The 27844-nt window shown below is 46.0% G+C and overlaps 2 protein-coding genes across 4 annotated transcripts in view; one reads left to right on the top strand and one right to left on the bottom strand.

Annotated features, from left to right (window-relative positions):
- psmd1 (proteasome 26S subunit, non-ATPase 1) overlaps nucleotides 1-8373 on the top strand; it is a gene marked incomplete at its 5' end in the record, with an annotated part of 41770 nt that extends 33397 nt beyond the window's left edge. For both annotated transcript variants that reach the window (XM_084436332.1, XM_084436331.1), the window contains 7 exons: nucleotides 367-469; nucleotides 3274-3443; nucleotides 4297-4389; nucleotides 4836-4922; nucleotides 6163-6348; nucleotides 7595-7758; nucleotides 8169-8373. In XM_084436332.1, coding sequence (XP_084292458.1) covers nucleotides 367-469; nucleotides 3274-3443; nucleotides 4297-4389; nucleotides 4836-4922; nucleotides 6163-6348; nucleotides 7595-7741 — 786 coding nt within the window. In that variant the 3' untranslated portion in view covers nucleotides 7742-7758; nucleotides 8169-8373. The remainder of the gene's footprint in view (nucleotides 1-366; nucleotides 470-3273; nucleotides 3444-4296; nucleotides 4390-4835; nucleotides 4923-6162; nucleotides 6349-7594; nucleotides 7759-8168) is intronic.
- A 6945-nt stretch (nucleotides 8374-15318) lies between these two features.
- The window catches only part of LOC311330130 (arf-GAP with coiled-coil, ANK repeat and PH domain-containing protein 2-like), a 45542-nt gene continuing 33016 nt past the window's right edge, over nucleotides 15319-27844 (bottom strand). The window contains exons 13-23 of one of the 2 annotated variants that reach the window (XM_084462122.1): nucleotides 27727-27832; nucleotides 27193-27401; nucleotides 26496-26565; nucleotides 26041-26135; nucleotides 25522-25724; nucleotides 22803-22895; nucleotides 21500-21735; nucleotides 21166-21275; nucleotides 20438-20548; nucleotides 20197-20255; nucleotides 15319-16826 (exon numbers count right to left, since the gene is read on the bottom strand). In XM_084462122.1, the coding sequence (XP_084318248.1) occupies nucleotides 16723-16826; nucleotides 20197-20255; nucleotides 20438-20548; nucleotides 21166-21275; nucleotides 21500-21735; nucleotides 22803-22895; nucleotides 25522-25724; nucleotides 26041-26135; nucleotides 26496-26565; nucleotides 27193-27401; nucleotides 27727-27832 (1396 nt within the window). In that variant the 3' untranslated portion in view covers nucleotides 15319-16722. The remainder of the gene's footprint in view (nucleotides 16827-20196; nucleotides 20256-20437; nucleotides 20549-21165; nucleotides 21276-21499; nucleotides 21736-22802; nucleotides 22896-25521; nucleotides 25725-26040; nucleotides 26136-26495; nucleotides 26566-27192; nucleotides 27402-27726; nucleotides 27833-27844) is intronic. The other variant, XM_084462123.1, reaches the window with a different exon arrangement.

Genomic DNA, 27844 nt, shown 5'->3' with positions numbered 1-27844 from the left:
CATTACAAACGCAAAACAATTTAGCGATGTTTTGCAAACCTCAATGTTGCCCGTATGAACGCACTTAAACGGCCAACTGAGCTCACATGGAGACAAATTGGCGTGCAAACATGATTTTGTTAGCATAGTAAACACTAGCTAATTTAACAAGCTCAGCTGAGCTCGAAAACAAGGTTTATTATTGGCTCACCGACTCAGTGGGGATGATGACACACCAGCCCCCCAGTCCTCCGCTGTGTTTGGCCGACCGGAGGGGTCGGCGTGTCCTGGTCTGCCTAGGCCAGCGCGGACATGAGTCCAGTGATGTGTGTCGTGTCTGTCCAAGACAGTCTGGCGGTTCTGATGTCCTTCCTCCCCGTGCCGCAGGTGAACCAGTTCAGGCAGCTGTACTCCAAGGTCATCAACGACAAGCACGATGATGTCATGGCCAAGTTCGGGGCCATCCTGGCCCAGGGCATCCTCGACGCAGGTCAGTGTCTCTCCGGGTGACGACGACCATCCGCGTGTTTGTCTTTCATGTTCTATGTTAGTGTGTCTTTCAAGATGTATGTTCACTACTAGACTTCTGTGTTTTTGGTGTTGTCTTTTCTTTTTTTACCCCTTTCCCACTGCCACACTCACACACACACATACCCCCCCACACACAAACACACACACACACACACACACACACACACACACTCTCTCACACACACACCTCTATGGCTGGCCACCCATGTGTTTTCTTTCTGCCCTCTGGAACAGATCATGCTAAGGTGCATTAGTGCCTGGCGGGCCTGTTCTGAGCCCAGCCACATGGCTCAGCTGCTCTCTGTGATTACTGTGTGTGTGCGCGTGTGATTACCGTGTGTGTGTGTGTGTGTGTGTACCCACAACCATGCTTTGTGTTTATGTGGGGTCCCAGGGTACTGCACATCATCACATCAAGAGCTTGACAGACACACACACACACACACACACACACATACACAGAGGCACACACACAGATGTTTATAGGCATAGCCTAAAAACACATTCTTCAGTATTAACATTGGAGCTTGTTTATTACCTAGAGCGAAACCAGCAGGTCCCCTACTGCGCCTAAACGTGTGTGCGCGTGTGTGTGTGCGTGCGCTATACACAACCAGGTGCTGTGTTTTACCGAAAATGAAGGCAAAGCGTTCTCTCATTTGTGAGATATTTAGTCCGTTATGACACTCTGGTAACACAAGGGGTAAATCACAATAAAGTGTGTGCGTGCGTGCGTGCGTGCGTGCGTGCGTGCGTGCGTGTTTTATCCTCTCTAGAAGGAGGTGTACAGTATCTTACCCCTCCACCCCACCAGTGGTGTTTGTGTTTTTTCTGCTGATATTTCTTTTCAGTGGCACTTCTCTCTGAGAGAACCGCCCAGACAAGATCCCAATGCTGGGTCATAAAGCGCATAGCAGACTTGACCTCTCTCCTTCCTTTAACAAAATCTCAAACCCATCTGCCCCCCCCCCCACACACACACACGCACACGTTGTGTACCAGGCATAATCTGGAGAGACAAGTCTTAACTGTTCGCAATCAGCCAACGTCTGAATTTACAAACCGTAAATTGTTCACAGTTTCACTGGAGTGAAGGGTTTGATTTCAGATAAGAGGGCGTGGTTATCTGTGCTGCTCCAGGGTTGAGTTACGAACGGTCGCGGCTCTGGGGCCGTGGGTAATTGTGGGTAATTGTATTAGATGTGACAGGCGGAAGCCATTACGGCTCAGTTTCATGATCTCTGGGCTCATTTCTCAGGATTTAGACCCAGGCAAGCAGTTCTCTCTCACTCACTCACTAACTCTCTCTCTCTCTCTCTCTCTCTCTCTCTCTCTCTCTTTCTCCTCTCTCTTTCTCACACCACCACCACATGCCTGCTCCCTCTCTATCCCATTCTAACGCTGCAGGAACCCTTGGCTTTGAATTCCAGCCTTGCATACGAAGTCGTTCCATGCTGCTGCTCTTTCAGATATGCAACATATCTATTTAAGTTGTATCTTGTGCAGTGCCTTGCAAGTAGGCGTTTGAATCCCGTAGGCTTCTCTTTCACTACACTGGTGTCCTGGGATGTCGGGACCTCCACAACAAATGGTTGTTGATGTAGTTATTTGACACCTACTGTACTGTATGTGCTTTGGGAAACGAAGCCCCTCCCCAAGAATGAAAATTGCACTGACAAAAACAGACGGGGTGCACTTTACTCCTACCCCTCAGTAAAGTGCACACTGCTCTCAACTCTTCTCACATTTTTAAGAGACTATTGTGGTGCTACTAGTAGGAGCTGTAAATCATGGTGACCACTAAATCCATTGGTTGAGGATGTTAAGAGGCAGATTGATGTATTGAAAATAGACTCAAGTGACCCACTAGATATCACTTGAATGACCCCAGAAAACTGAGCCGGGTGCATTCGAGGATGGGGCCAGTGATTTAACCTCTTGTCTGTTGATTTCACAGAACCAGTCGCCTTGGTTTTCGGTGCAATGGCATTCGGTGGAAGGGTTGCTCCCTTGTAACTCTTGTGTTGAGGGAGTTTTTCCAGAGTACTTTTGCAGGGAGATGGACCTCCCTGGTCTGACACACACTCACCCCTGCTTCCTCTGTCCCAGACACTCCCCTCCTCTCTGCTTTCACTTCCTCCAACCTCAGCTCACCCGCTGGAGGGCCAGGGACGGCTGTTCTTCTCCTGGTACCTCTCCTCCCCAGCCCTCGAACCCATCAACCCATCACACACACACACACACACACAGGATATGAAAAGGCTCTTTTCTCTTACTAGTTGTACCAGATCATTGTCTCTGTGACTTTTGCTCCTTCTCTCCCTAATCGCGTTAAGTGAAGAGGTCATAGATGATGACTAATGGAATCTCTGGCCTGGTCCTTGGCGTGGGATTAGGAGAAACCGGGCGCGCTCCAGTCAGCCGGGCGGCCCTCTCTGTGAGGCGTGCGGAGGCTCGTTCACGGTCAAACTTCCCCCTAATTCAAACAAGCTTTATTAGCATGACATGAGTTATCTAACGGCTCTGTGCCCAGTCTCTGGCTGGCTAACACCACCGTTGCATGATAAGATTATAGGTGCAGAAAAATGGAGGACGACATTAATGCAAGGGAATTTTCACTTCTTTTTTTGGCGGTGGCCGTCAAACCTTCGTAATGAATGACAGAGGGACCCCATGTTGCTGGAGAAGTGAGGTGCAACTCCTCACATTAGCTGTCTGAACTACTTATGAATTTCTCTCCCCCCCCTCCTCTGTGTTTTCCAGGCGGACGTAACGTGACCATCTCCCTGCAGTCGCGGACGGGCCACACCCACATGCCGTCGGTGGTGGGCCTGCTGGTCTTCACCCAGTTCTGGTTCTGGTTCCCCCTCTCCCACTTCCTGTCCCTGGCGTTCACCCCCACCGCCATCATCGGACTCAACAAGGACCTGAAGGTACGGTCTCAGCCCCCTGGGCGTCAGGGGTCTTCGGCTGACATTTGAGGGAATTACTTGTCCTTGTCCTCCAACGGAAAAGCACCTGCCACTCAGGGAGGTGTTGATCGGTGTGTGTGTGTGTGTGTGGCACCCTCCCGTCTGTTGGACCCCTCCTGATCCAATCCCGGACTCCCGAGAGGAGCCACTGAGGGCGAACCCCCCCCCCCCCTCCCCTCAGCCATCACCTGTTCTGGTCTCAGCAGCTGGCCGGCCTCAGAGCGCCGGCCGTTCTCCCAGCCACTGGCTTCCTGCCACAGAGAACATGTTGTCTGGCAGCTCCCATAAATACTATGTCCTCACCGCACTGCCAGCCTTCAGTGTCATCACTAGGTGAAATCACCGCTACGGTCGCCAGAGAGGTACTAGGATGTTGATACTCGAGTAGAACCTGTACCATGCGCTGAAAGGAAGTGACTTATGATGTGGCAAAAAAACAACGGGCTTTCTGTGACAGGTGCTGGGCCGGGAGAGAGGGAGAGAGAGAGAGGGAGAGAGAGAGAGAGAGGGTGAGGGCGAGAGAGGGAGAGAGAGAGAGAGAGAGAGAACACTGTTGTGTATGGCTAACTAGAAATATAAACGTTGATGGATTGTCCCTGTCAGATGTGTATATGAGTGAATGACGGACTTGATGTGCATATTTCTACATCAAACTATTTGGGGCTTTTCAAAGACTGCAATGTAACTACTCACATATTCAGGAACCGTATCGACCCGGAGCTCAGATCCAGCAATACCATTTTTCTGACTTGGTCCTGTGTGTCCGTACGGAGTTAGGATGGAGTTGATTTGAACACACTCCTTCTTATCCCAGATGCCGAAGGTCCAGTATCGCTCCAACTGCAAACCCTCCACCTTCGCTTACCCCCCTGCTCTGGAGGTGCCCAAGGAGAAAGAAAAGGAGAAGGTGAGTCACCCACAGGAAATGAGCTCACCTTATCTCGAATGGCCCATTTCATTATTATTTCTTGCCACATCATTGCCTGTAAGAATGTCATCTTTGGAGAGCAATCATTTGTAGTTTTCTTTGTGTTTTTTTCTCACCATGTCGATTTTTTTTTAACATCTCATCATGTTCCCAGTCTGGAAATGTGTTATTCTGGCTTCTCCGCCCAAGTCTAGTCTCATTTCACAACCTAGATGTACAGGCCGTGGGTGTTTTGTGGTTGACTCGTCTCATACATTTAAAAAGCTGTGATTGCCGTGAGCGCCTGAGGTTTTACATCCTGTTATCACTTAATGTCCTCCTCTCTCCTTCTCCCCCCCAACCAATCTTCCCTCTCTCTCTCTCCTCTCACTCTCCTCTCTCTCTCTCCTCTCTCTCTCTCCTCTCTCTCCCTCTCTCTCTGCCAGGTGTCCACCGCTGTTCTCTCCATCACGGCAAAGGCCAAGAAGAAGGAGAAGGAGAAGAAAGAGAAAGAGGAGGAAAAGATGGAAGTGGTGGGTTGACCTAGGCTGCCTTCAGCCTTTCGCTTTTTATTTACTTATTCGTTTTTTATTTTTTTTGGAAACCTCAAATGAGATCTCAGTTTCCACTGACATTTCTACCGGCTCCCCGTAGCAGAGTGGTCGAGCCCGTTTCCAAACAGTTGTTCTCCTAGTGGAAGGGGCCGTGTAATGCGCTGTGATGTCCTAATGGCTCACAGACCTGCGCAAACATGCCTAAGAGGCCCCAGCCATGGCTTACACACAAGGTGCTACAGTGAGACTTAAAGGAAAAGTCCACCCTGATTTCGTAATGTTCTGATCGTTTTCTTCACTTGAAAATAGTTTCAAGATGCAAAGACTGCTCGTATAAGATTAATCTGTTAAGTACTGTAATTAAGGCGGGCTGTACCTTTGTGGAGATTGTCCATGCAAATAAATACAAAGGTTTACCTTGGGAGCGGTCTTTTATCCCACATGCTCCTATTAATCTGGATTTATTATGTAAGTAAGTATTTTATGGAGTATGAGGAGGGAACTTTCCCTTCAAACGGCCGCTCTTTCTCAACCTCTGGCTCTCAACCTCTCTACTGAGGTGGCCAACTCGGCCATGACACACACACACACACACATACACACTCTCGGCCGCATGGACGGGCCCTGTCAGCCCGGAGCCAGTATAGCTGTCAGTGTGGTGTCCAGTCCGGGCTGTTTCATCTCCACGTAGAGAGATGCTCCAGACGTCTCCCGCAGCGCTGGGCTCCTCTAGGGGAGGGAGGGGGGTTTTCAACTATTTTTCCTTGGCTATGTACATTTGAATGGTTAAAAGAAGAATATGAACTCCCTGTGTGTGTGTGCGTGTGCGTGTGTCAAAAGAAATGGAAGCCACCGACCAAATAAACATGGCTTCCAGAGAAGTTTCAGATCGTAATCAAAACTGTTTATGCTTCTCCCCCTCAAACATGCAGACCCCCGCCCCTCGTTTTATTTTCCCAGGGGTTACAGTGGCAGTGGTCGTAATGTTTGAGCTCGTCTTTTGATGAGTCACTGTGATTGTATAACAAATCACTTGCCACCAAGGATTGATAAGGAGAGCTTTACCCATAATAGGCTTAGAAACCGTAGATAAACGCCAAAGGCAACATGAAAAACACATTGGGGTGGATTTTCTGTGGGTCTGATGGGAGTGAGACACATCTACTTCACATTTCTGTATAATCGAATACATCACGACCGTCTCATTGGAAAATGGCAGGAGGTCCAGGAGGCTGAGAAGGAGAAGGAAAAGAAGGACGAGGAGAAGGAGAAAGAGAAGGAGAAAGAGAAGAAGAAGGAGCCGGAGCCCAACTTCCAGCTGCTGGAGAACCCAGCCAGGGCGATGCCCGCTCAGCTCAAAGTCCTCAACATGCCCGAGACCTGCCGCTACCAGCCCTTTAAACCGGTACTGTGTGTGTGTGTGTGTGTGTGTGTGTGTGCGCGCGTGTGTGCGTGCGTGCGTGTGTGTGTGTGCGTGTGTGTGCGCGCGCCCGTGGTCGGGCAACCATGTGAGATAAAGGAGGCCTCTAATGTGTGTATGTGGGACTGGCCTGACTTTTTATCAACTATCCTTGTTCTGCTTAATCTAGTCTTTCCAGCCCAGATTAGGACCCAGAGGGTTGATCTGGGCTCCATATCCAATCTCCACAGAGCCTCTTATTGTCACCAGTCCACTTAACATCGCTGGCCAATAAACCTCTGGACTGTGGCGCTGCTTTAAACATCACCGTACATGAGCATGCAGGCGTTCACCCACACACACTTAGGGCGAAGAGAGGGGCTTGTGTACTCATATAGGCCAAGTCCAAATAGAGGCAGGTCACACGCGGTCTGTTTTTTTTTCTCCTGTAAATGGTTGTTTTCGTTCGCTGTCCTCGTAATGGTCTTCCATTTGGATACTGGAACAGAGCCCTTCATTCTTCAGGAGTCCGTGTTTGAGGTTGACAGTTTTGATAACTGGATTCCAGTTCATTTGGGATGAGGGTAGATGATGGTAACCGGAGCCCATGGAGACTGGGAGCCCAGTGAAGCCTAGTTCCAACTAGCCTAGTTCCAAGTATTGAATGACTAAACTGTGCCTGCACTATTTGATTTATCCTGATTAATTGGCTGTTTCTCCTTTTCTGACACTCATAAATCAGAATAGAGATTGTCAGTTAGAGTCGTGGGGAGTTTCAGTGATTTATGTGTTGTCTGTTTGGCCATGTCACAAAGTACGTAAGTTGTATTCTATGCCTACAGTATACACACTCAAGTGTCTTAAGATGGCTTAATGATGCTGTGGACCCTGTAATGAATGTGTGGCCTGACCAAGAGACATTTAAAGAGACATGTTGTTGTGGTGTTGACAAATCAAGCCTAGTTCTTCCCCATCACACCTTACAGGGCTGCATACTGGTCTCTCTGCTGGGTGTAAAGAGTTCTGTTGCACCCTGGTCATAGTGGTCTGTGCAACCTTAAGCCCGGTGTGAGGCTCTGCCTTGAAAAGTTAAGTCTCACCTTGTATAGGTTTAGAGCTGCTCATTCACTCACACCTTTGGTCTGTGTCTGTCTGTGTCTCTGTCTGTCTCTGTCTGTCTCTGTCTGTCTGTCTGCCTCTGTCTGCCTGCCTGTCTCCCTGCCTGTCTGCCTGCCTGTCTGTCTGTCTACAGCTGCACACGGGTGGTATCATCATCATGAAGGACACCAGCGAGGAAGAGGAGGAGCTAGTGGAGCCCGTCTCCGCCCATGGCCCCAAGATCGAGGAGGAGGAGCAGGAGCCCGAGGCGCCCGAGCCCTTCGAGTACATCGACGAGTAAACGCCTCCGCACCAAAGGTCCGCACCTCGCACCTGTAGTGCCGCGTCGTCACATCGCTGGCCTTATCCTGTCACCATGAATCAGGGTTGGGGCACAGCGTGGGCTGTACTGACTAAAAAAACAAAACGTGAAGCCTTGATTATTCTATGAGTGAACTGTCCTCTTTCAAATAACTGTGACCATCAGAAAACGTCATGTTGGGGCTCGATGTACGTGTGATGAAAAAGATGAGGTGCCAACCACCAGATTAGGGGATGTTTTGATAGAAAGGTTGACTGGACCAGTTCTGCTAAGATGGGAAAATCAATTGTTAAAGCATGTTGCAGATGCAGAAAACACGTGTCCCTGTTCTCCCTGGTCTGCTTTGATTTGAGCTCATTCTCTCCTCTGTTGTTCCTCTATTGACTCTTAACTTTCTACTCCGCAGGTGGCGTCCCAAGGCTTCTGAAGAGGAACCTTTACATCCCAGCATGCACGTCTTCATCTCCCCTCCCTCCCTCCCTCCCTCCCCTCCATCCACCCTCCCCTCCTACCCACATCCCTCTTTTACACGTTCCTTCTCTGCCCTGGCCTCTCTCTCCGTCAGGCTGGGAATGTTTTACATTTTCTTGTTAAATGGTATCATTTTCTGTCAGTACAATAAAAAAGATATTATATTGGAGACTGGAGCCCGTGTGTTTATTTGAGTTACAGTATGCGCTGTGAGTACCTAGAGTAATCCCTCCTAATCCGACACATTTCGAGTGGTTTACATTCTCTCAACACTGTTTCCTCATCACAGCAGTCGGCCCACCAGGACGGCTCAGCTTTGTTCTACCGCTAGTCTCACTTAAAACAAGGACTGTTATTATTCAAGACTTGAGTAACAAGGCTGGTGAGCCCGTCTCCTCAACAGGACCTTGGTTGGTGGAACATGTTAAAGTGTCTGTTTGCACATGTGAAAATGTACTGGCTCATCAACACTAGGGTCGTTCAGATCAGCTTCAGATACACAAACACCCCATGATTTCATATTTGCAGACACGCATATACACACTCCCACATTGTGTATGCAAATACACACGCACACTATGCCTCTAACGGTTTGAGTTACCCTGGTGTAAACTGAACGTGTTTGGGCTGCAAAGTGCAACCCATGTTGGCATGAATATGAGAAACGGCCTGGCTGCATGACTGAAGGCATTGCTAATTCAGTTTAATAGGATTATGTTTCTGTTGTCCCCCCGTTGTTTTTGATTATGTTTGTTTTTGTAGTTATTGTGGAATGCCAGTTTGATAGGCTATTTGACATTAGAAGCAACTGTTCGTAAGACTTCATATAGTGTTTCATGAGCGTGTCTGCTGTTAAAATGTTCCCTCTTATATCACAGCCATCTGGAGAAAAGAGTCCGATATCACTTTAAAATGTGCCTTTAAGAAATGAGACAAACTTTGTGAAGCTGCCAAGTACTCTCATTCAACTGTTAATTATGTTAAATGGTTAAAGCAGTTTTTTCATATAATTAATGTGCAGAAGCCCAAATAGTGTTTTAATAACACTGGGATGTCATTTAAGGACCAGGTGTACAGACTGTAGACAGTGGTCTGTACACGGGGAAAACAGGCCTACTAAACGGATTCATTTTCAATCTCCCCGTTAGCCTATCATTCAAGAATATATCACTTCTAATGTATTTTAGCTTTGAAGGAGTGTTTTCATTCTTTGGTGTTATAGAAACCAGCTGTTTATTCTGTTAAATTGTGTACTTTTGCTACTTAACCAGTTCGTGCAGACAATGTATTCATCCAAATAGAATTCTGTGAACCTGATGTAATCTATAAAGTAGTCTTGCAGTAGGTCTATCTGAAGTTATGATGCTTTGTTGCTTGAGGAAAATTGCTTCTTTCTGTTTTCAAGGCCTCTTCCTTAAGGCATCAAATTCATATACCCATATTTGGTAAATACACATAAGGCGGGGGTGTGAGGGAAATGATTCGGCTATAGACAATTGTTTCCTGCGTGATAAACTGTTACACAGCTTATAATAATAATACTAATTATTATTATTATTGTTATTCAGCTTGTTACAGGAGCATTTGTACTTTTTTCTTCCGCAATAGCTGTTGGGAAACTCCACTGGTCCGAGATATTTTGTTGCTGCCCATAGGCTACATCAGTAGCGTGTCTGTCTCTGCAGTGTATTTCAAAAGCATAATCTTCGTGTGGAACAGAACTTCAAGGAGGCCAAAATCGTCGAATCAACAATTTATTGAGCATATGTCTAACACAGGGGCCGATTCTCTAGGCAATACTGATTCTCAGCGTCGTGACTTCAGCTTTTAAAGCTTCAGGCCAGGACTCACATGACAAACAAATTTGCATACAAGCAATGTTCATTAACACATGGTCAACTAGTCTTCTGAATGGTCTTTGCATCAGCTGAGCTCTGCCCCCCTTCGGACATGGGGTCTACTTGGGTCCTTCCTGGGATCACGTTACAAACTGTAGGCTACTGACTTCAGAGGTGACCATTTGCTATATCTGTTGACTCAGGACAGGACAAAGGAATGCTGACTCAGAGACAAAGACAAAAGCCCTCGGTTGAGCCTTGAATTAACACAGTGGTCACACTTTACAATAAGGGTCACAAAAAACATTAGTTAACTGTTAATTAATGCTTATTTAGGGTTAGGTTACTAATGTTAATTAATACATTAGTTAAGGTTAGGGTTAGGTGAGTTAACCTTAGTTAACATAAATAACATTAGTAAATGGAGACATTAGTTAACTGTTACTTAATGCTTAATAATGCATTAACTAATGCTTATTAATGTACCCTTATTGTAAAGTGTTACCAACACAGTTCAAACTAAAGTGAAGGTTTTTCATTATTCTATAAAAATTATTACTACATGAGAGTAATACAGATGTGATTGATGTAATACAGAATTAAAAAAATAACTGTTAATGCAGTGGGTCTTCATAACGGCTTTTTATTGAGAGTGAAAATTATTCATTCCTGTTTTTGTTTTTTTTACTCACGAGTCGACCCCAGACGATGTTGGAATTTCGTGGTAGACCTAACTCTGATCAGGTGTGATGTGATTTTGTATTGAAGGCAGAGTGACTTTCATTCACCATGGTATTCTACTGAGGAAAATGTCAAAGCTAGGTAATCTTTTTAAGCAGGGGCGTGCTGGGATGAAAAAACAGCCCTGGAGTCTGACCCAGCCGCCTCTGTATATATGATGTTTTCATTTTGTTGAACTGTTTTTAAGTAGCGCCTATGTTTTCTAATTAGCCTAATAGACTGATAGTTACGGTGGTTAGTGTCGAGGTTCGATGGCTGTATTGTAGGCCTACCTCACGTCAGACTGGACACATTAACACCCTGCTTTTCTAAAGGATGGGAGGAAACATTAGTCACAACCCCAACCTCCCTTCTGGCCCACGCTGTTTTCCAAAGACAAACCGCCTAGGCCTTCACTTCCCGTATGCTCCAACGATGAGGGTGGGACGTCTCGGTTTGTCAAAGTATGGAAAAACGGCCTCTATTCTTGGAATGCGCTCGTAAATCAGATCAGTTCTTTCAGATCAGACTTTCATCTTTCCTCCCAGTTTCACTTGATGTTCAACTGTTGGACTTCTTATTCCCCTCGAGTTGTTTGTCATGAATACAGTAGCTATTTTAACCCAAACGATTTCCAGTGATCTTGCTACAAAGAAACCTTTCCTTAACGTTCCAACTTTGAATCTTTGTTAAATAAGGTTCTATTTTGGGGAGCTGTCCCTTCCGAGATGCGTATATAACCTTCAACCTCTTGTGACATGACCTTGTCTCTAGGAATCAATAATGATGGCACCATCAATCAGTAAACCAGGCTATTGTGCACATGTGTTTATTAGGCTAATGTGAATGAGAGCGTTGGCCTCATCTCCTTTTGGAGGCTAAAGTACAACGCCATACAAGGCAAAAAAATCCATGTTGTGCCTTCCGGCCAGACCAGGCCGTGAACCCTGGGGAGCCGTTACAGACAGTCGGTGGACCGGCGCCTCCAAAGTCTGTCAGCGCACTGACGACCCGGCGAGGGGTCGGACGAAGGCCGGTTTAGAGCGAGCAGGCACCACACATACCTTTGGCGTTCTCGCCCGTGTAGTCACCGTCTGTTGCAGCGGCGATGAGTAAGTATCAATGAAAGGCCGGCTGGTCAACGGCACACTCATGTTTTTTGGGCAAACAAGCAAACCAACCAGATCGGCACTGGCCAAAGGGAGAGAGGGGCAGACTGAAGGAGGGAGAGAGAGAGAGAGAGGGAGATAGCCACCCACTCTGAAGCCTTCTATCAGGCTGAGTGCAGGGTCAAGCAAGGCCCTGAAGAGTGTTTACTGCTTGACTTATGGGCTTGCGAGTGACATGGAGGCGGTCCGTGCAACTAAGGCCAAGGCAAGACTGTTTGGACTCCTGGACGAGGCTACAGATTTAACAGGGCAGAAGAAGGGACTTTGTAGATCTTGGCTGAAGCCATACATTTCTTGGTGTCTATGAGAAGCGGAGGACAAACTGACTCTGCCAGTTGTTCCTCTAAACAAGTTGCATGGAGAGACAAGATTGAGGCCGTGGAGTAATGGATGACAAAGAACATGAGTCTTAAATTGTTTGCACCAGCCAATAATATTCACATGAAGGTTTATTACTTATTGCTATACACAATGTATCTACAAAGAGGTTAAAACTTGGCTTCAAAAAGAACAAATGAGCTTCGTATCGCCATGCTCTATCCTTTATCCTTGCTAATTTGTAGAAGTTGATTCTAAGAGTTACATGTTTGGCACTCTGGGAGATGGATGTCATGTTTGTCTACACTGGAAGGAAATATGTCTACATTAAAGAGAAATACTGCAAGGGTGACCTAACATGCTCAAGTTTGCATTACCGGTGTCTTCTCACACGCGAGGCAGCTCTCCCTTGTTTATGTTGGGGGCTTAGGTCTGAGTCCAGTCACCCACCACAACAGGAGCAGCTCTGTTGCTTTTTTTTTTGGTTGGGCTCTGTTCAGTAAGACTAACCGTCATCTTCCTCTACTACCACTAACACCCGACTGAATACCTCAACCCCTTTACTTCTGTGGACCTGACCGACGTGCTGGGTTTCAGCTCTCGGTCAACGATGAGAGGAGGGTGTCTGGAGAAACTGGGTTGTGTAATGGCCATGTCAGGGAGGAGTCGGCTGAAGGGTCGGGGGTGGGTAGGGGGGGGTTTACCGCCACTCAGGGTTACCCCCCCTCCTTCCCCACCCCTTCTCCTCTGGGCAGACTGCCTGGTCTGTCACTTACTACATGCGTTGTGTGTTTACCCAACCCTGCCTTGACCCTGTGACCATAATTTACAGGCTGTTAACTGAGTACTAGTCCTTTGGGCTACGATAAGACAACTGATGTCCAAACATTGTTTGAAGGGTTATGTAATGCTCTGCATCCCCTGGTACCATGGCAGCTGAGCTAGTGAAGTGGCAGAACTCACGTTGAGTCATTGCTATTTAGTAACACTATACTATCATTCTTATTGTCATTAGTTCTCTAAACTTTGTTCTTGGAATTCCATACGTCACAAAGAAGTGAACCCTGTTGGCTTCGATACCATTACTTGAATGTTATGTACCTACTTGATCCAAAGAAGGGATGCCACTGGCCAGACTACCCAGCCTTCGCCCCTCCAGTCTGGGTTCCCCTGGAACTGGCAGGCGGGGCTGTCCTGGGGCTCTCTGGACAGCTGGAGGCCAGACTTGGTGCTGGGGGAGCCTGATCCTAGCCCGGCCGTCCTGCTGGAAAGGCTGACTGCTGGCTGCTCACCGGGGTGTGGAGGGCAGGGCCTCCAGGGAGCCCTCGCTTTGAAAGAGAGTCTCCTCCTAAAACCAGTAGGGGCAGGAAAGGCCAGCCCATTCTGGGAACCCGGTGTGGAGACATAAACACCAGAGCTGGAGAACGAGGTAGCAAGTGAGGGGGGTGTGTGGAGACTCGTCCACTTCTTTCCTTCCCCCCTTTCTTTAACAGTGAGTGTGGTGGTCGGGAAGAAATAAATGCCTGTAACACTGCGCCTATTCATCCTGCGGGTCCATTCATCAAGATTTAGAGAATACACGCTGGACTGTTTGGATTCTCCACGCTGGCCCGTTCCAAAACATGAAGGCCCAGTCATTCTTTCACAGTGATGTCATGAGCGGCGTACCCGTTAGCGTGTTGAGTTGTGGGATTGGGGTTAAGAGCACTAAGAGATATTTCTAATGAGGTTTATCTGGGGTGGACACACCTGAGGGAGGAACAGTAGTTTCCTGTCTAAAGCCATTGTTTCCCTATGTAGTTGTAACCTCTAGAGATGTTTATTTGTAATAGTGACATGATTTGGCTTGAGTTTTTTTTGGCCTTTTTGCATGACAGTTTTGAAAAGTGAAGCTATTTTGGTGAATTAAATAATTGAAAAATATGCAATTACATTTTTGGTAGGCTAGATAACCACATTACTGTGCCATGTAGTTAAATCATCTTAGAATTATATTTAACAGAGTGAGTTAATCCACAGAAACATCAAATTAAGGAGGAGGGGGGCCTCTCCTCATCTTGTGTCCTGCCCAGATAAATGCAGTCGCTGGCAGGCTCAGTGTTCCACAGAGACCTTTGGACGTTGCGGGCGGGTGAGTGGCATTAATGGACCTTGGCCTCTCAGCGTTTGTTCACATTTCTTTTATGGAGGGGAAAAGTCTCCAGCAGCGGCCCTCCACCTCTCTGCAGGGGAGCAGACCACAGAGCTTCCCTGGAAAGAGCTCCAGACCAACGGCCCGGGATGAGGCCCAGTGCCTGGGGAGAGGCAGGACCTCTGGAGCTCAGGACATCTGCACAGTACTGTAGGCGTCCTCTTTCTGGGACATTTGGACTGTTTAGATTTTCTTTTTAAACAAATATTAAATTTTTAAAAACGTAATATTGTAACATGCTGTCCTTAGGCTATACTATACATGTACACCTATCAAGCTGTATTTCAACTTCAAGGCATATTTAACTGTGTAATGGTACTTGTATGTGGCACCTCACTGCACCACAAGAACACTTCACAAAGTGTAAAGGCACCAATTGTATTCCAGAACAATGGTTTCAAACAGACATAACACACCTCAGATGTCGGCAGCTCATCCTAAGGATGGATGCCTTTCATTTCTCACACCAGGAGAAATAAACAGGTAATTAGTTGAGTGGGTGACGCATCAGGGCTATGCCTTGATAGTGAGGACCATAGGAGAAGTAAGAAAAGGTTTTCTGTGGCATCAGTGTTGTGGATGTGTGAGGGGGCTGGAGACGCTCAGAGACACGTATGTAACTGTTTGTACTTTGCGGCCATGACAGCAACATAAATCCCAGATAAAGTAAGCAGCACTCGCCAAGGAAGGAGTGGGCGAAACTTCTGAGCAGAATCTGATCTGAACATCTGTGTATCGGGGGGGAGAATATGAGGACAGGACATTCAGGAACTGAAACTCTTATTTTGTGATAAACGGATGATATAGAGTGATATAAGTAGACACGATGACGATGAGAAGACACTGAAAACTGCTTTATAAAATCATAAGACAAAGCAAACGGTTCAACATTCAGCAAAGAATCTTCAGTCCATGATTTATAGTACATGAAATAGTCCTTAGAAATTACATAGAGAATATACATTGCTGAGTGGTATACAGACAGGCAATATAAAATAAGATAGAATTACACAAAGATAAAAAGAACTGCATTTACAAAAGCTTATTTAATGATTCAAGTACCACTAATATTTAAGTTCTCAGGCATATTCCAAAGTATCTGCACAATGTACAAGATCTGTGCTGTATCCCATATTATATTGAAGAATGATCTCTTCCATAATTGTAATAGTAAGGAGATGCAGGTAGTCACATCACTTGGTGGTTTGTAGCTTGACATACAGTACATGTACACTGTAAAAATAACAAAAAAAAAGCTTGACTTGATAAGTGTCAAGTGTTTTTTTTTTTTTTGCCTTACAATGAAAGCGGGGGGAGGGGGGGTGCAAAACAAACAATACTACGCAACATATCATAAGCATGTCGAGGACTAGAGGGTAGCCTATGAAATCGGGCTGAATGCCAACAATCAATCAATAACAAATTATTATACAAAGGGCAAAACATGCACATTCCGGTTCTTTTTTCCTAGAAGTCTCTTTCTCTCTCTACAGTATGCCCTTATGAGGTACGCAGAGCAGTGTTTATCCCAGGATCACTATGGCTTCCCTCACGAGCAACACATCCAAGTCTTGTCAAATAAAATTGAGAAAGTGATCATTCAATTATGTACAGTTATCACACACAAACAGAGCTATTGCATTTCATTCAGATAGAGAGCTAAATATCCACCATTGTTATACATAAATGATCTATAATGATTTCAACATTATCAGAAGTGACAAACCCTACAAACGTGCATTCCACACCTAATAATTGTAATAGTAATTCACACGTCAAAGTTTCACCATCAAAACTGGTAAACATCAGTGATGACTTAAGACAAAAATAGGATTTGTGCAAATAAGTACAGTATATTGCCAACTGCTATACTGTATGCCTATAACTAGAGGGTCAACTATAAAAGATTAACCTTCATGTCTCACAATGTGAACTCAATCAGATTTTGTTAAACAGGCCTGTTCTGAGCAAAACTGGCACATCCATTAAACGGCTATAAAACTGTACCGTTCACATAAGCAATTTAAAAAATAGAATATGCTATCACATCCCATTCACTACTGAAATGTATTTACTTTTTTCATATGAAATAAAACCAAGGAACATAAACTAATTATGAATAACAGGTTCAGCCATTTGGTTGTGGTGGACAGAGCCTTTGATACACTGAGCACTGCACTGACCAGGAGAATTCCGGACGCTTCTAGAAACTTCCAGGTGGGTCCGGAGTGGAAATCAGATCGTCTCCCAGTGTCAAGGCTTCGCTGAGTCGTACTGCTGGTAGCGGTTCAGCTTGTCTGGGTCGTTTGACGCCATCTGGGAAAAGTCCTGGAAAATGTCTTGGTAGGTTTCATCTCCTGTAAGGACAACATATACAAAAATATGACTGAGTTAGTGAAGCGCAGGACTGAAGAGCAGAAAACAGGTTGGGTATTGTATTGTGGAGCTGAATAATGAAAGGTACAACTAGTTTAACACTGTAAACAGTCAAGTCAAATGTTCAGTCATACGCCAAACGGGTGAGTGAAACAAAGAGGGAATGATAGAAAGATAGAAAGTTAGCCATACCTGTTAAGGCATCACTGAGGCTCGACAGAGAGAAACAGCATTATGGAAAAAGTCAGTGTGAAAGTGACAATGCCAGGAGGCCTTTCATTGCATAGACCAGTGAAGTGCAGAAAAAAGAAATAGCCCACAAGATTAGTTTTGTTAACAACTGTATTGTATTTAAAGTGCAGGATTTTATGTACAAAAATACAGCAGTGTCGGCCTCAGCACCCCAAAGAAACAAGACAACAGAAGAAAGGCACAAACTCTGGGGAAAAGAGTGAGAGAGAAAGAATGAACAGAACAGAGAAGAGTGAAGTTACAGAGAAAGACGAGCAATGACAGTGATAAGTAACATTGCATGTCATCGAGCGCTTGACTAGAGTCTCATTCAGTCGGATACTCCATCTGACCTCATTCATACACTTAATCACCTACTAACACCAAGAAGTGGAGCTGTCTTTTTATGAGCCAAAAGAAAGGTCTTGAATGAAATCCCACAATGGATTCACATGAATCCCCCGAAATGTTATTAATCACTTATCATTCATCAATTGATTATGTCATTTCATTATTGGGCTAAAGAATCCCTAATCAGGTTCAAAGTGAAGATGATTTAGACTTGAGCCAGACAGTTATTTCACAAAGTGAAAAGAGACAAGTCTGGTTTCTGGGTATCTGTGATTGAAAGACAGCACATGCAATTTCTGTCAATTGTAAAGTTCTAGCACTCATTTCTCCCCAATAATATGACCATCTCTATTTACAGCACCATCTCTATTTAAGTAGGTCCATCTGTTGTTGCCCTTAAGGTAAAACAGTCATATTCTGCTCACATCTGTTTTAAAGCAAGACCGAGGAAATAAATACATCTTATCCAATCAAGTATCTTTCTTGTCATAGGTCCAAACAATTACTAACAATCTACATCTAAAAATGACCCAATGCATTTGTAATGAAGGAAAGGTCAAGCAGATTAAGTCCAATAAGCAGCATGTTGTGAACTATGCACAGACTGCTGCATCATCAACAAACTAGTGAAGTAGCCTAGTCTTTGCATGGGAGAAACCTGTTACCTAAACTGCCTACAGTAGTTAGCCCTCATCAGACTTCACTAACCCCAAGTAAAAGGGGAATTTGTGAATGCAGCACTCCCTCCTGTGGTGATCGGAGGTACATGCTTGAGTGCTTTTACCCTGCCTTAATGCAAAGGTGTCTAAATATCTCTATGCTCAACCTCCATAGATACACCCTAAAGCAAAGATTAAACTCTACTCATCACCACAATCACAACACCATCTTCAATGACCCCTATGCAAACAATTCAATCTTTCTGCACCAGTGCAGGAGTAGAAAATCAAACCAGTCCCAGTGCATTCAGCTGCTCCATGTCCCATGGCTCACTGGGGACTGAGGAGGATGAGCTACTGTCTGGACTTGAATGTGCACTCAGGTGCATCGGCAACGACGATAATAAATGTGCTTCTGTGCCCATTCACTAAATCCCAGCTGGCCAGAGGGATGAGAGAGGCACACTGTGCATTTCATTCATTGTTCACTATCACTCTAGCAAGCTTCTTTTTACTTTTTTTTTTTAGCTCCAACGTTTTTTTTCTCCCATTTTATCTCAGCTAAATGGAAGTAAGAAGTACTACAAGTATGTGATAAAATGCTGTAAATGGTTACACGTGGATTATTTTCTAAACTATTGCACTTCCTTTTTGGTGCCCTCTACCATGTCGATATCTCTTTTTCTAAATTTAAAGCACTCTCTAAATAAAGTGTCCACAAACATTTAGGATGAGTAATTGATGCCTTCCCCCCCCCCAAAAAAAGAAGAAATTCCAAAGAAAATATTCCATTTTGATTGATTTGACTGACAGAAAACTCTTGGCAGGCCGACTACAAACCAAGCCAAATATTATCTTAGTGTGTGGTGGTAAAATGAAATTCAAAATGAAAACAAAGTTTCAAGCAAATACTCAATGACCATCCTTGTGCAAAGTGTGTTTTACCTCCACACTTGCTAACACTGCCGCCCAAGTCTCTCTCAACTCTGCAAGCTATTAAGTTTAATACTTAGTATGATAGACATGTATGTGTATACAATATTTACAACAACCATTATGCGTGTATGGCTCGAATCATTCTCTAAAAAAGCAATTATTTTAAAATAGATATTTTTTTCCTTCATCAGTTCACTTCACATAAGTAAAAAGCATACGGAAAATGAGGCAAGGTTGATGTACCATTGTGACGATAAAATGTTAAAAATTAGTAAATATGACATGATTTTGAACAAGTATGAGTAACCTTACAAGCATGGAACACATTGAAATATTGCATAAACTTTATATAAGGAATGTGCATAAATATTCCCTCAAGGTAATCAATAACATAATCACACCTGACGTGCGGCAACGCACCCCTAGCCGCTCAACAGTCTGACGGTCAAAACTATCATTCAAAAGTCATGATTATTGCCTGATAAGAGTCAGACGCCAGCGGAACGCGAGCTGCAACTGGTCTCCGATAGTCGGGGCAGCTGCGGAGCGGCGGAGCGGGATCGCTGCAACTGCATCGCAACTGATCATCAAGACACGACTGTTGTTTGACAGCCAGGACGCCGCAGACGCAGCAGTTCCTAACTTCAAAAGAAGAGCTACGTCTGAAGTCGTCCAACAGTCAAAACAACTGGTCCTACGGCTGATGGCTTTGACCCGGTCACATAAACAAAACGTCTAAGCACCTGACTCAGTGCTCCCAAGCACCTGACTGGGGACGGCTCCTGGAAAGGCCTACTGCACACACACACATTACAGGACGTCACAGGAGTAAACCTAGGCTTCAGGCCTTAGATAGGTTGGTCTTTTTGCTTCTCCCGTGTACTAGGTAGGGTATATAGTGTCACATTTACACCCCCAACATAATTCTGACAAAACTACATCCAACAGAATCAAGTGAGAAGCTATCCAATCACTGATTTCATCTCTCCAGTCAGACAAACTACACCATCCAACAGGATGGAACAGAGTGAACTTTTGATCGTGGTTGTAGCAGAACTGCGTTAGGGGGGAAAATGGCATTTTGGGATCTATGGCTCATCAAGTTGCAGGCTAATGAACTCCTGCATGCACTTCCTGTACTGCATCTCGGTGGGGCTGTTGGTGGGATATTGACCTGATTGGCTGTACCCTTCCGCCTCACGCATCTCCTCGTTCATCTTGGCCAATCGCAGCCTGCGGACAAGGGGAGAGAAACGAAAGTAAGGAGCTGATCTAGAGGGAAAAGAGACACAGCCTGGAAATAGACAGCACCCACAATGTGACAAGGAGAGAGAACAAGGGACTGAGATAGGAAACAAAAAAAATAGTTTATCGGCCCTCCTGAACCCGTCAGTAGTTCAGTCCATGGAACTTACAGTGTGACAATGTCAGCGTTGGCCGCATCCACCGCCATGGATAGGGGGGTTTTCTGTTCAATGTCTGTTGCGTTCTGATTGGCTCCTCTTTTCAGAAATAAGCATACTTGTCTGAAACAGCGATAAAACATGAATTCAAATTTGGGCTGGACAAGTAGACAGGATCACAGATGACAATTCAGATTTTAATTTCAAACCTGTATTTATACTTGTGAAGCACTGAGGTTTCCCTCATTTACAGTGATGACGAGTTAACACAGAGACACAAATCAAATCAACAAAACAAATGCAATGCACAATAATACTAATTAAAAACAGTTACAGGTTGAAGTACATAGGTCTAGAGCCATGGACTTAAACTCTGACTGAAGGAAGGACCTCAAGCTTTAGTGTATGTTGTAAGGTATTCCAAGTGCTGTATAAGGAGCATCATGAAAAAAAGCATGATCATGGGTGGCCCTTGTCTACTCATCGCACAATAATTAACCTCAAGCATGACATCCAGGTAGTTAAACCATTAAACCTAGAAAACAAACAGGCTGGGTTGGGGTTCATCTGACGCCTAAGAAATGTACTGTAATGTGAGGTTCATAGAGGAAGTATATTGTATTTATAGAGCTATAGATGATCGGTTGATGAGAGATTACAAGTATCTGCTTTGAAAATGATACTGTATTAAATGTGTGTGTCCAACAGCCTGTAGTGTGTGTGTGTGTGTGTGGACTCACCCCGTGTGACCCAGGATGGTGGCGTGGTGGAGGGGTCCTCGGCCTTGGGCGTCCTGCTGGTTCACGTTGGCCGCATTCTGGAGCAGGAACTCACAGGTAACCAACGAGCCCTGGAAGAAGTGCACGTGCGCACACGCACGCACGCACACAATCATAGACACACACACAGTCACACACACACATACAGATGAGTCAAAAATACAACCACAGTCCACATAGAAACACAGGACAGACACCGTGGCATATGGTAGGAAGTAAGGTGTTGGTCAGGTGGGTTTTAAGCCCACCCCCCTAACCCCCACGTCCTTAGTCGTGTGTGTTTATTTCCCCTCACCCCCTGCACGGCCATGATGAGCGCCGTCCTCTTGTCATCGTCGGTGTTGACCCAATTGACCGGGGCTCCGTGGGCCAGGGCCTCGGCCATGTCCGGCAGGCTGCGGGCGCAGGAGGCCCAGTACAGCTGCAGGCCTGGGGAGTACTCCTTGGGCTCCGAGAACACCAGCACCTCCTTACAGGGGGACGGAGGGGGCAGGGTGGCGGGCATGGCCATGGGGGGCGGCTCTGCTGCTTCTGATGGAGGGAGGAGAGGATCAGTAATGGTGATGGATTACCCAAGCGTGTTTGGAGTGATAAAGTGGGTAGACTGCATAGGCAGAGACATAGTGATGTACGGTTCTCTGTTGTTGTGTTTGTGCAGCTTAAAGGACAATGCTCGTTTTTGACAACCTGGACCTTATTTACGACATATTATAAGACGTTTGACTCACCAAGATCACTTTGGTGTAGTTCGGAGGCCTGTAGAAGAAATGTAAAATCCAGCGCGAGCCAGTATATCCATGTAATGGCGGTGATCGGGGCAACGAGAATGCAGCTTCTAAAAATCTATTTTCTGCCGCGAAACGGTTGTTTTCATCAATCTGTCTGGATGAATCGCTAGTTGTGCTTACATAGAGAGCATAGGCCTGTTGTGGTATTTCCCATGCCTCTGTAATATGATCTTTAGAAACGTCGTTAGACACGAAATAGCTTCCTCACTTGCTCCAGCACGCATGCGCACAGCGTGCTGGAGCAACGATTGCGCGCTGTGCACATTAGTGCTGGAGCAAGTGAGGAAGCCATTTCGTTTCGAAAGACGTTTCTAAAGATCATGGCATGTGAAAACCACAACAGTTATGCTCTATGTAAGCACAACTAGCGATTCATCCAGACAGATTGGTGAAAACAACCGTTTCGCGGCAGAAAATAGATTTTTAGAAGCTGCATTCTCGTTGCCCCGATCACCGCCATTACATGGATATACTGGCTCGCGCTGGATTTTACATTTCTTCTACAGGCCTCCGAACTACACCAAAGTGATCTCGGCGAGTCAAACGTCTTATAATATTTCGTAAATAAGGTCCAGGTTGTCAAAAACGAGCATTGTCCTTTAAGCCCGCGGTGTACTTGTTTTTAACTATGCGTACAAAAGATGGCAACTTGGCGTCTCCTGCGTTCGTTTGGAGCACTGGCTGCGCAAAATATGCGCTTGTCTACGCGTATGCGTTGTTAAGCAAGTATACCGCGGGCTTAACGCTTCATACTGACGACGTGCGTGCTCATAGTCATCCAGGTGCCTGGTGTGTGTGTGCGTGTCTTACCTGGTTCAGTCAAGCTGTTAGTGGAAGGGGTGGTGGCCAGCATCTCCCTGCTCCCATCAGCACTGTTCTGAATGCCACTGTCGGCACTTCGTACTGCAGGACAAGAGTCATAATCACTGACTACACAGCAGCATGCCACACAAACAGCACACACACATACTGTACACACGCAGGGACGGAGACACACTTCCCCCAACTGAAATCAAAAGGTTAGACAAGACGGTAAACATCGGCCACCTCACCCGATGACACCATTCACCAGTGGTGTATAAAGTACCCAAAAGCCATGCTTGAGTAAAAGTATATACAGTACCTTTACTGGAAATTGGTTCAAGTAAAAGTGAAAGCCACCTATTAGAATACTACCTGAGTAAAAGTCTTGAAGTAACTGAAATTAAATGTACTTAAGTATCCAGCAGATCAATAAATGAGTTTTCATCTACCCCTCGGTTTCAAGTCGGCATCTGAGAACCCTCGTATTGGAGGGCTGTTTGAACGTCCACTAGCCTTTTTTTTTTTCTTCCCATCTAATACTAGGACATCGGCCATATTTTTAAACATAACGTATGCTACATTTAGGCCCAATCCCAATACTCCACCTTAGCCCTAGCCCCTAGTTTTGGAGTTCCCTTGAATAGGTAGTGGCCCTTCAGAACAGAGCCACAAGGGATAGGGGTTGAAATCTTTACCTAAGAAATGGGACACCACTCGTTATGTCTTCAATCAGAATTTTATTAGTTGCCTGATTTTCTGTGGAGTCCCTGGGATGTTACAGTATGATTACTATTATTATAGTGACAAATCTGACCAAATTTCAGGAGAGAGGACAGATTAATCACTTGTACAGCCAGGAAGCATGTTTACACATCGGCTATTAACGTTAGTCCTGCCCATATAGAAATGCACTGATATCAGATGAGCAGAGAAGTGCAGAAAAAATGCTACTGGATTTTTTCAGACTTCATGAACAGGACATGGAATCAACTGTCACTCAAAAATAGCTGTTTACACAAAGTTCTATTGATTAGATTAGATTCAATATTGCACCATAGCCTACTGGAACATCAAAATGCTGTTAAGTTAGGCTAACAATGAAATGCAGTTGACATCGTGTTTTTTTCTCTTCTTAAATGCGTGTCCAATCCAACGACATGTTCCTTTGCATCTACTTTAAACTAAGCTATTCCACTGATTTAAAAAAAAAAAAAATTATGTTTATTCGCGAAGATATTGGGCTTCTTCCCCATGTCTTTTCATGGCACCGGCGAGTTTTCATCTAGCCCTCGGTTTCAAGTCGGCATCTGAAAACTCTTGTTTTGGAGGGCTGTTTGAACATCCACTAGCCCTCGATATGCCCCCTAGCCCTAAAAGGAATGGGACATACTACCCTACGCGTGAACGTGCAAAATGTAGGGGTAGGGTCAAGGGCTAGCGCTATTGGGATTGGAAAAGTCATTTTAGATACAGTCATGGTATCCGTCCTTATCATTTTGAGGAAGATCAGGAGGTAAAAAAGGTCAGTGGCAGAACAAAGTCTGGCATGATTGTTTTAGCCATTTGGAGCTGCTGGGTGGGCAACTAAATGCTTGTGGATGGGGTTTATGAACCTTGGAGTAAAAGTATCAGTTTTCTTTGGACTACTAAACTGGAGTTTAGTTCACTAAACTGTAGTTTAGTAAACTAAACTGTAGTTTAGTAAAAGTGAAAGTCAACAGAAATAAAAAAAATAGTACAGAAAATGACATATGTACAGTAACAATGTATTTCTTACTTTACACCACTGCCATTCACCAATGCCACAACCACAATGAGATGAGGCTCAAAGACAAGACACTGACCACGACTATGTGAGACAACCCCCCAGAAGAACACATGGTACGCTCCACACCGATTCGCTTAACATGATGGCATGGTCCATTAACAGAGCCAGATGGGGGGGAGATGAGAGGAGATGATGTCATGGGTGTCAGCGGACAGCCCGAGCAGCAAGCCCAGCCGGACGGAGGGGGAGCGAAACACAGAGCCGTTAGTACTTACTGCTCCTAAGCTTGGAGGAGTTGTCAAAGTAGGAGAAGAGCGAGTCGAGCTCGTCAGGACAGAAGAGAGAGTCACGACGGGCCTCCAAGCCGCCTGCGGCGCCAGCTACGCAAGGGCAACGAGAGCAGGGGGCACGAGGCCACGGGGTAGGTGGAGGGGAGGAAGGGAGGGAGGCAGCGAGGGAGGGGGGTTAGTTCAGCAGCAAAGAGCAGCCGTAGGAGAGAGAGAGAGAGAGAGATGAAGAAGAGAGGGATTGAAAGAGGAGGGGAAAGAGGAGAGGGGAGAGGATGGAAGCACAGGCAGTTAGACTACAGGCTAAGCTACTTTGAGAGAGGGAGAGAGAGAGAGTGACAGAGAAGATGGGAGAGGGTACTTGTGTGTCCTAAGCATGACCTTCTGCTGTTCTCTTGCTGTAGTGTAATTATGTCCCTACACCTTTAAAGGTGCACTCTCTCAGCTCTGTTAAAGTGAGAGCTACGAGATTGAGATTCAGATAGACCTGGGAATAATTCAACCATGTTGATATCTTTATGCTGTGTATTTATATACTGTATATATTATACCCCCAGTGACAATGTGCATACACTAGAAACCTCCCACCACAGGTGAAGATGAAGCTTCAGAGTGCACATTTAAGGGCCGGGGCAGAGTGATGGTGGTTGGGGGGCGGGGCGGTGCTAACCTGACTGTCCGGAGGCGTTGGAGGCGGGCCGTAGTTTGGGCGTGGGCGGCGGGGGTCTGGGGGGCAGGTGCTCAGAGCTGCTGCTCAGCCTCTTCTCCTGCTTGCTCAGGGACACCACCTTGGTCTTCAGCTCCTGGTCGGACGGCCGGCGCACGAACCTGCGGTCCACGTACTTGGCCTTGATGTAGGCCTCCACCTCCTGCCTGGGAGGGGACAGGGAGGGAGGGAGGGAGCCAGCGGACAGTTAGGGGGAAAGTGTTGAGGATCTAATGAAAAGATATAAGGCTATACCTACTCTGTATATACATACGAACACATATACATAGCATACTAGCATATATACTAGTATACACGCGCGCACGCACACTCGCACGCGCACACACACACACACACGCACACGCACACGCACACGCGCACACGCACACACAGTTCAATGCCAATTGTCAATGGCATGTTTCTGTTATGTTGGAAGATCATACAGGAAACACCATTCAAACACGCCATCTCCTGCTCCGGTACCTGGGGTCTCCTGGCTGCGGCTTCCTGGCTCCCAGCTCTTCTCTGCGAGCCTCATAGATCTGGTTTATCACACCGTTCCCCAGTTCACACATCAGCTGTACGAGCGAGCGCACACAAACACGCACACACACATGAACATGCACACACACATACGCACACAAACGTGCACACAGAGAAAAAAATCACGCACACAAACACACACAAGAGTTATCTTACAACATAAAAGGAACCGACAGGCTCATTCACAGTTCAGTATGTATTAGTAGTGTTCTGTCCAAATCCGTAACCCCTGGCATTTTTTTTTTATTGCTTGAGAAACTGCAGTAGAGTAGCCGAAATGTGGAAGCAATTTCAAGTAATAGTCTTAGTAAATAAGGAACGTGTGTGTGCGTGTGCGCTCGTGTGACCCTTCTCTTCATTGCTCCGCCTCTCCGTTTCTGTCCGCTCCTCCTCACCTTGAGTAGTTCCGGCTCCCACGTGTCCAGAGTCAGAGAGCGCACCTTGGAGAAGTGGACCCCCAGACTCCTGTGCAGAGAGAACATGGTGCATCAGTCCAGCTGGTTGAGCTGGCATCAGAACATGTCTAATGAAACGTCACCCAGGTGACTTCACCAGGCCACATGACTTCACCCAGCCTCAAGTGTAGTTTCAGGCTTTGGCCACAAGGTGGGGGTTGTGGTTAGCGGATTTCTAGACTCCCGAGTCTAAACAATGTGGAGATGTCGAAAGTCTGGCATCGAGAGGCTAGCGGATTTAAAAATGTTCGACTGCAAATGTGTATCATCTTGGGAATAGTGTGGAACCTGTACATGTGTGTATCATAGTATGTACCAGATGTGTAGTATGAAGTACAGTCCGCTACCGGTGTATGACTCGTGTCTATCATAGCATGTTCCAGATGTGTAGCATGCAGTACAGTCCAGTAACTGTGTATGTGTGTATCAAAGTATGTACCAGAGTGTGGAGTGCAGTGCTGTGCCTTGGGCATTTGATAGTCCAGTATGTACCAGACATGTACTATGGAGTGCAGTGCTGTACCTGTGTATGTGTGTATATTAGTATGTACCAGACATGTACTATGGAGTGCAGTGCTGTACCTGTGTATGTGTGTATATTAGTATGTACCAGACATGTACTATGGAGTGCAGTTACCTATGTATGCCAGAGCACTGTATGCAGAGGGTGATGCCCAGGTTGATGCTGGCCCATCGGGGGTCTGGCTGGCCACAGTCACAGCAGCAGGTGTTCCCATCGATGGCCAGGACTCTCTGGAGGGCGCTCTCCCCCTTCAGGGCCCTCTCCTTGGGCTCGCCTCCAGAGTCCAGGCTGCCCGTCGACGTGGACGACTTCCTGTCCAGCTTCTAGCGTGGGCGGTGCGGGGGAAGAGAGAAAAATACATAAACACACACACACAAAAAAAAACTATGCTGTAAATCTGGTTCATGGCAAACCCAGACATGAGGATTCACTCTGGTATGGGAACAGATGTCTCTGTGAGACTGCCAAGACAGACACAGAGGAGAAACATTGCTCTCTAGACGGAGTCGTCTGCTGAGTGAGCCACACGAGCAACTGCCATCTGTCAAAAAGTGAGGGGACATTCACAAAATGGATATCTATATGAAACCAGAGCAGACAGCTGTGTGAAAGGCAGTGGCGGTGATTGGTGGGCGTCTGCCGCCTCACCTCGGCGTCCTCTCCCTTCTCTCTGAAGGCCGTGGCGATGCTGTTCTGCACGGCTTTGATCCAGGCCTGCCTCAGCTTCTCAGAGTCCGCCTGCATCATGCAGCTCCTGGTGGGAGAG

Source organism: Borostomias antarcticus (genome assembly GCF_949987555.1).
Source record: "Borostomias antarcticus genome assembly, chromosome: 3".
NCBI classification, from domain to species: Eukaryota; Metazoa; Chordata; class Actinopteri; order Stomiiformes; family Stomiidae; genus Borostomias; species Borostomias antarcticus.
Note: the sequence above shows the minus strand (reverse complement) of the source record. Positions and strands in the feature narration are given on the sequence as shown.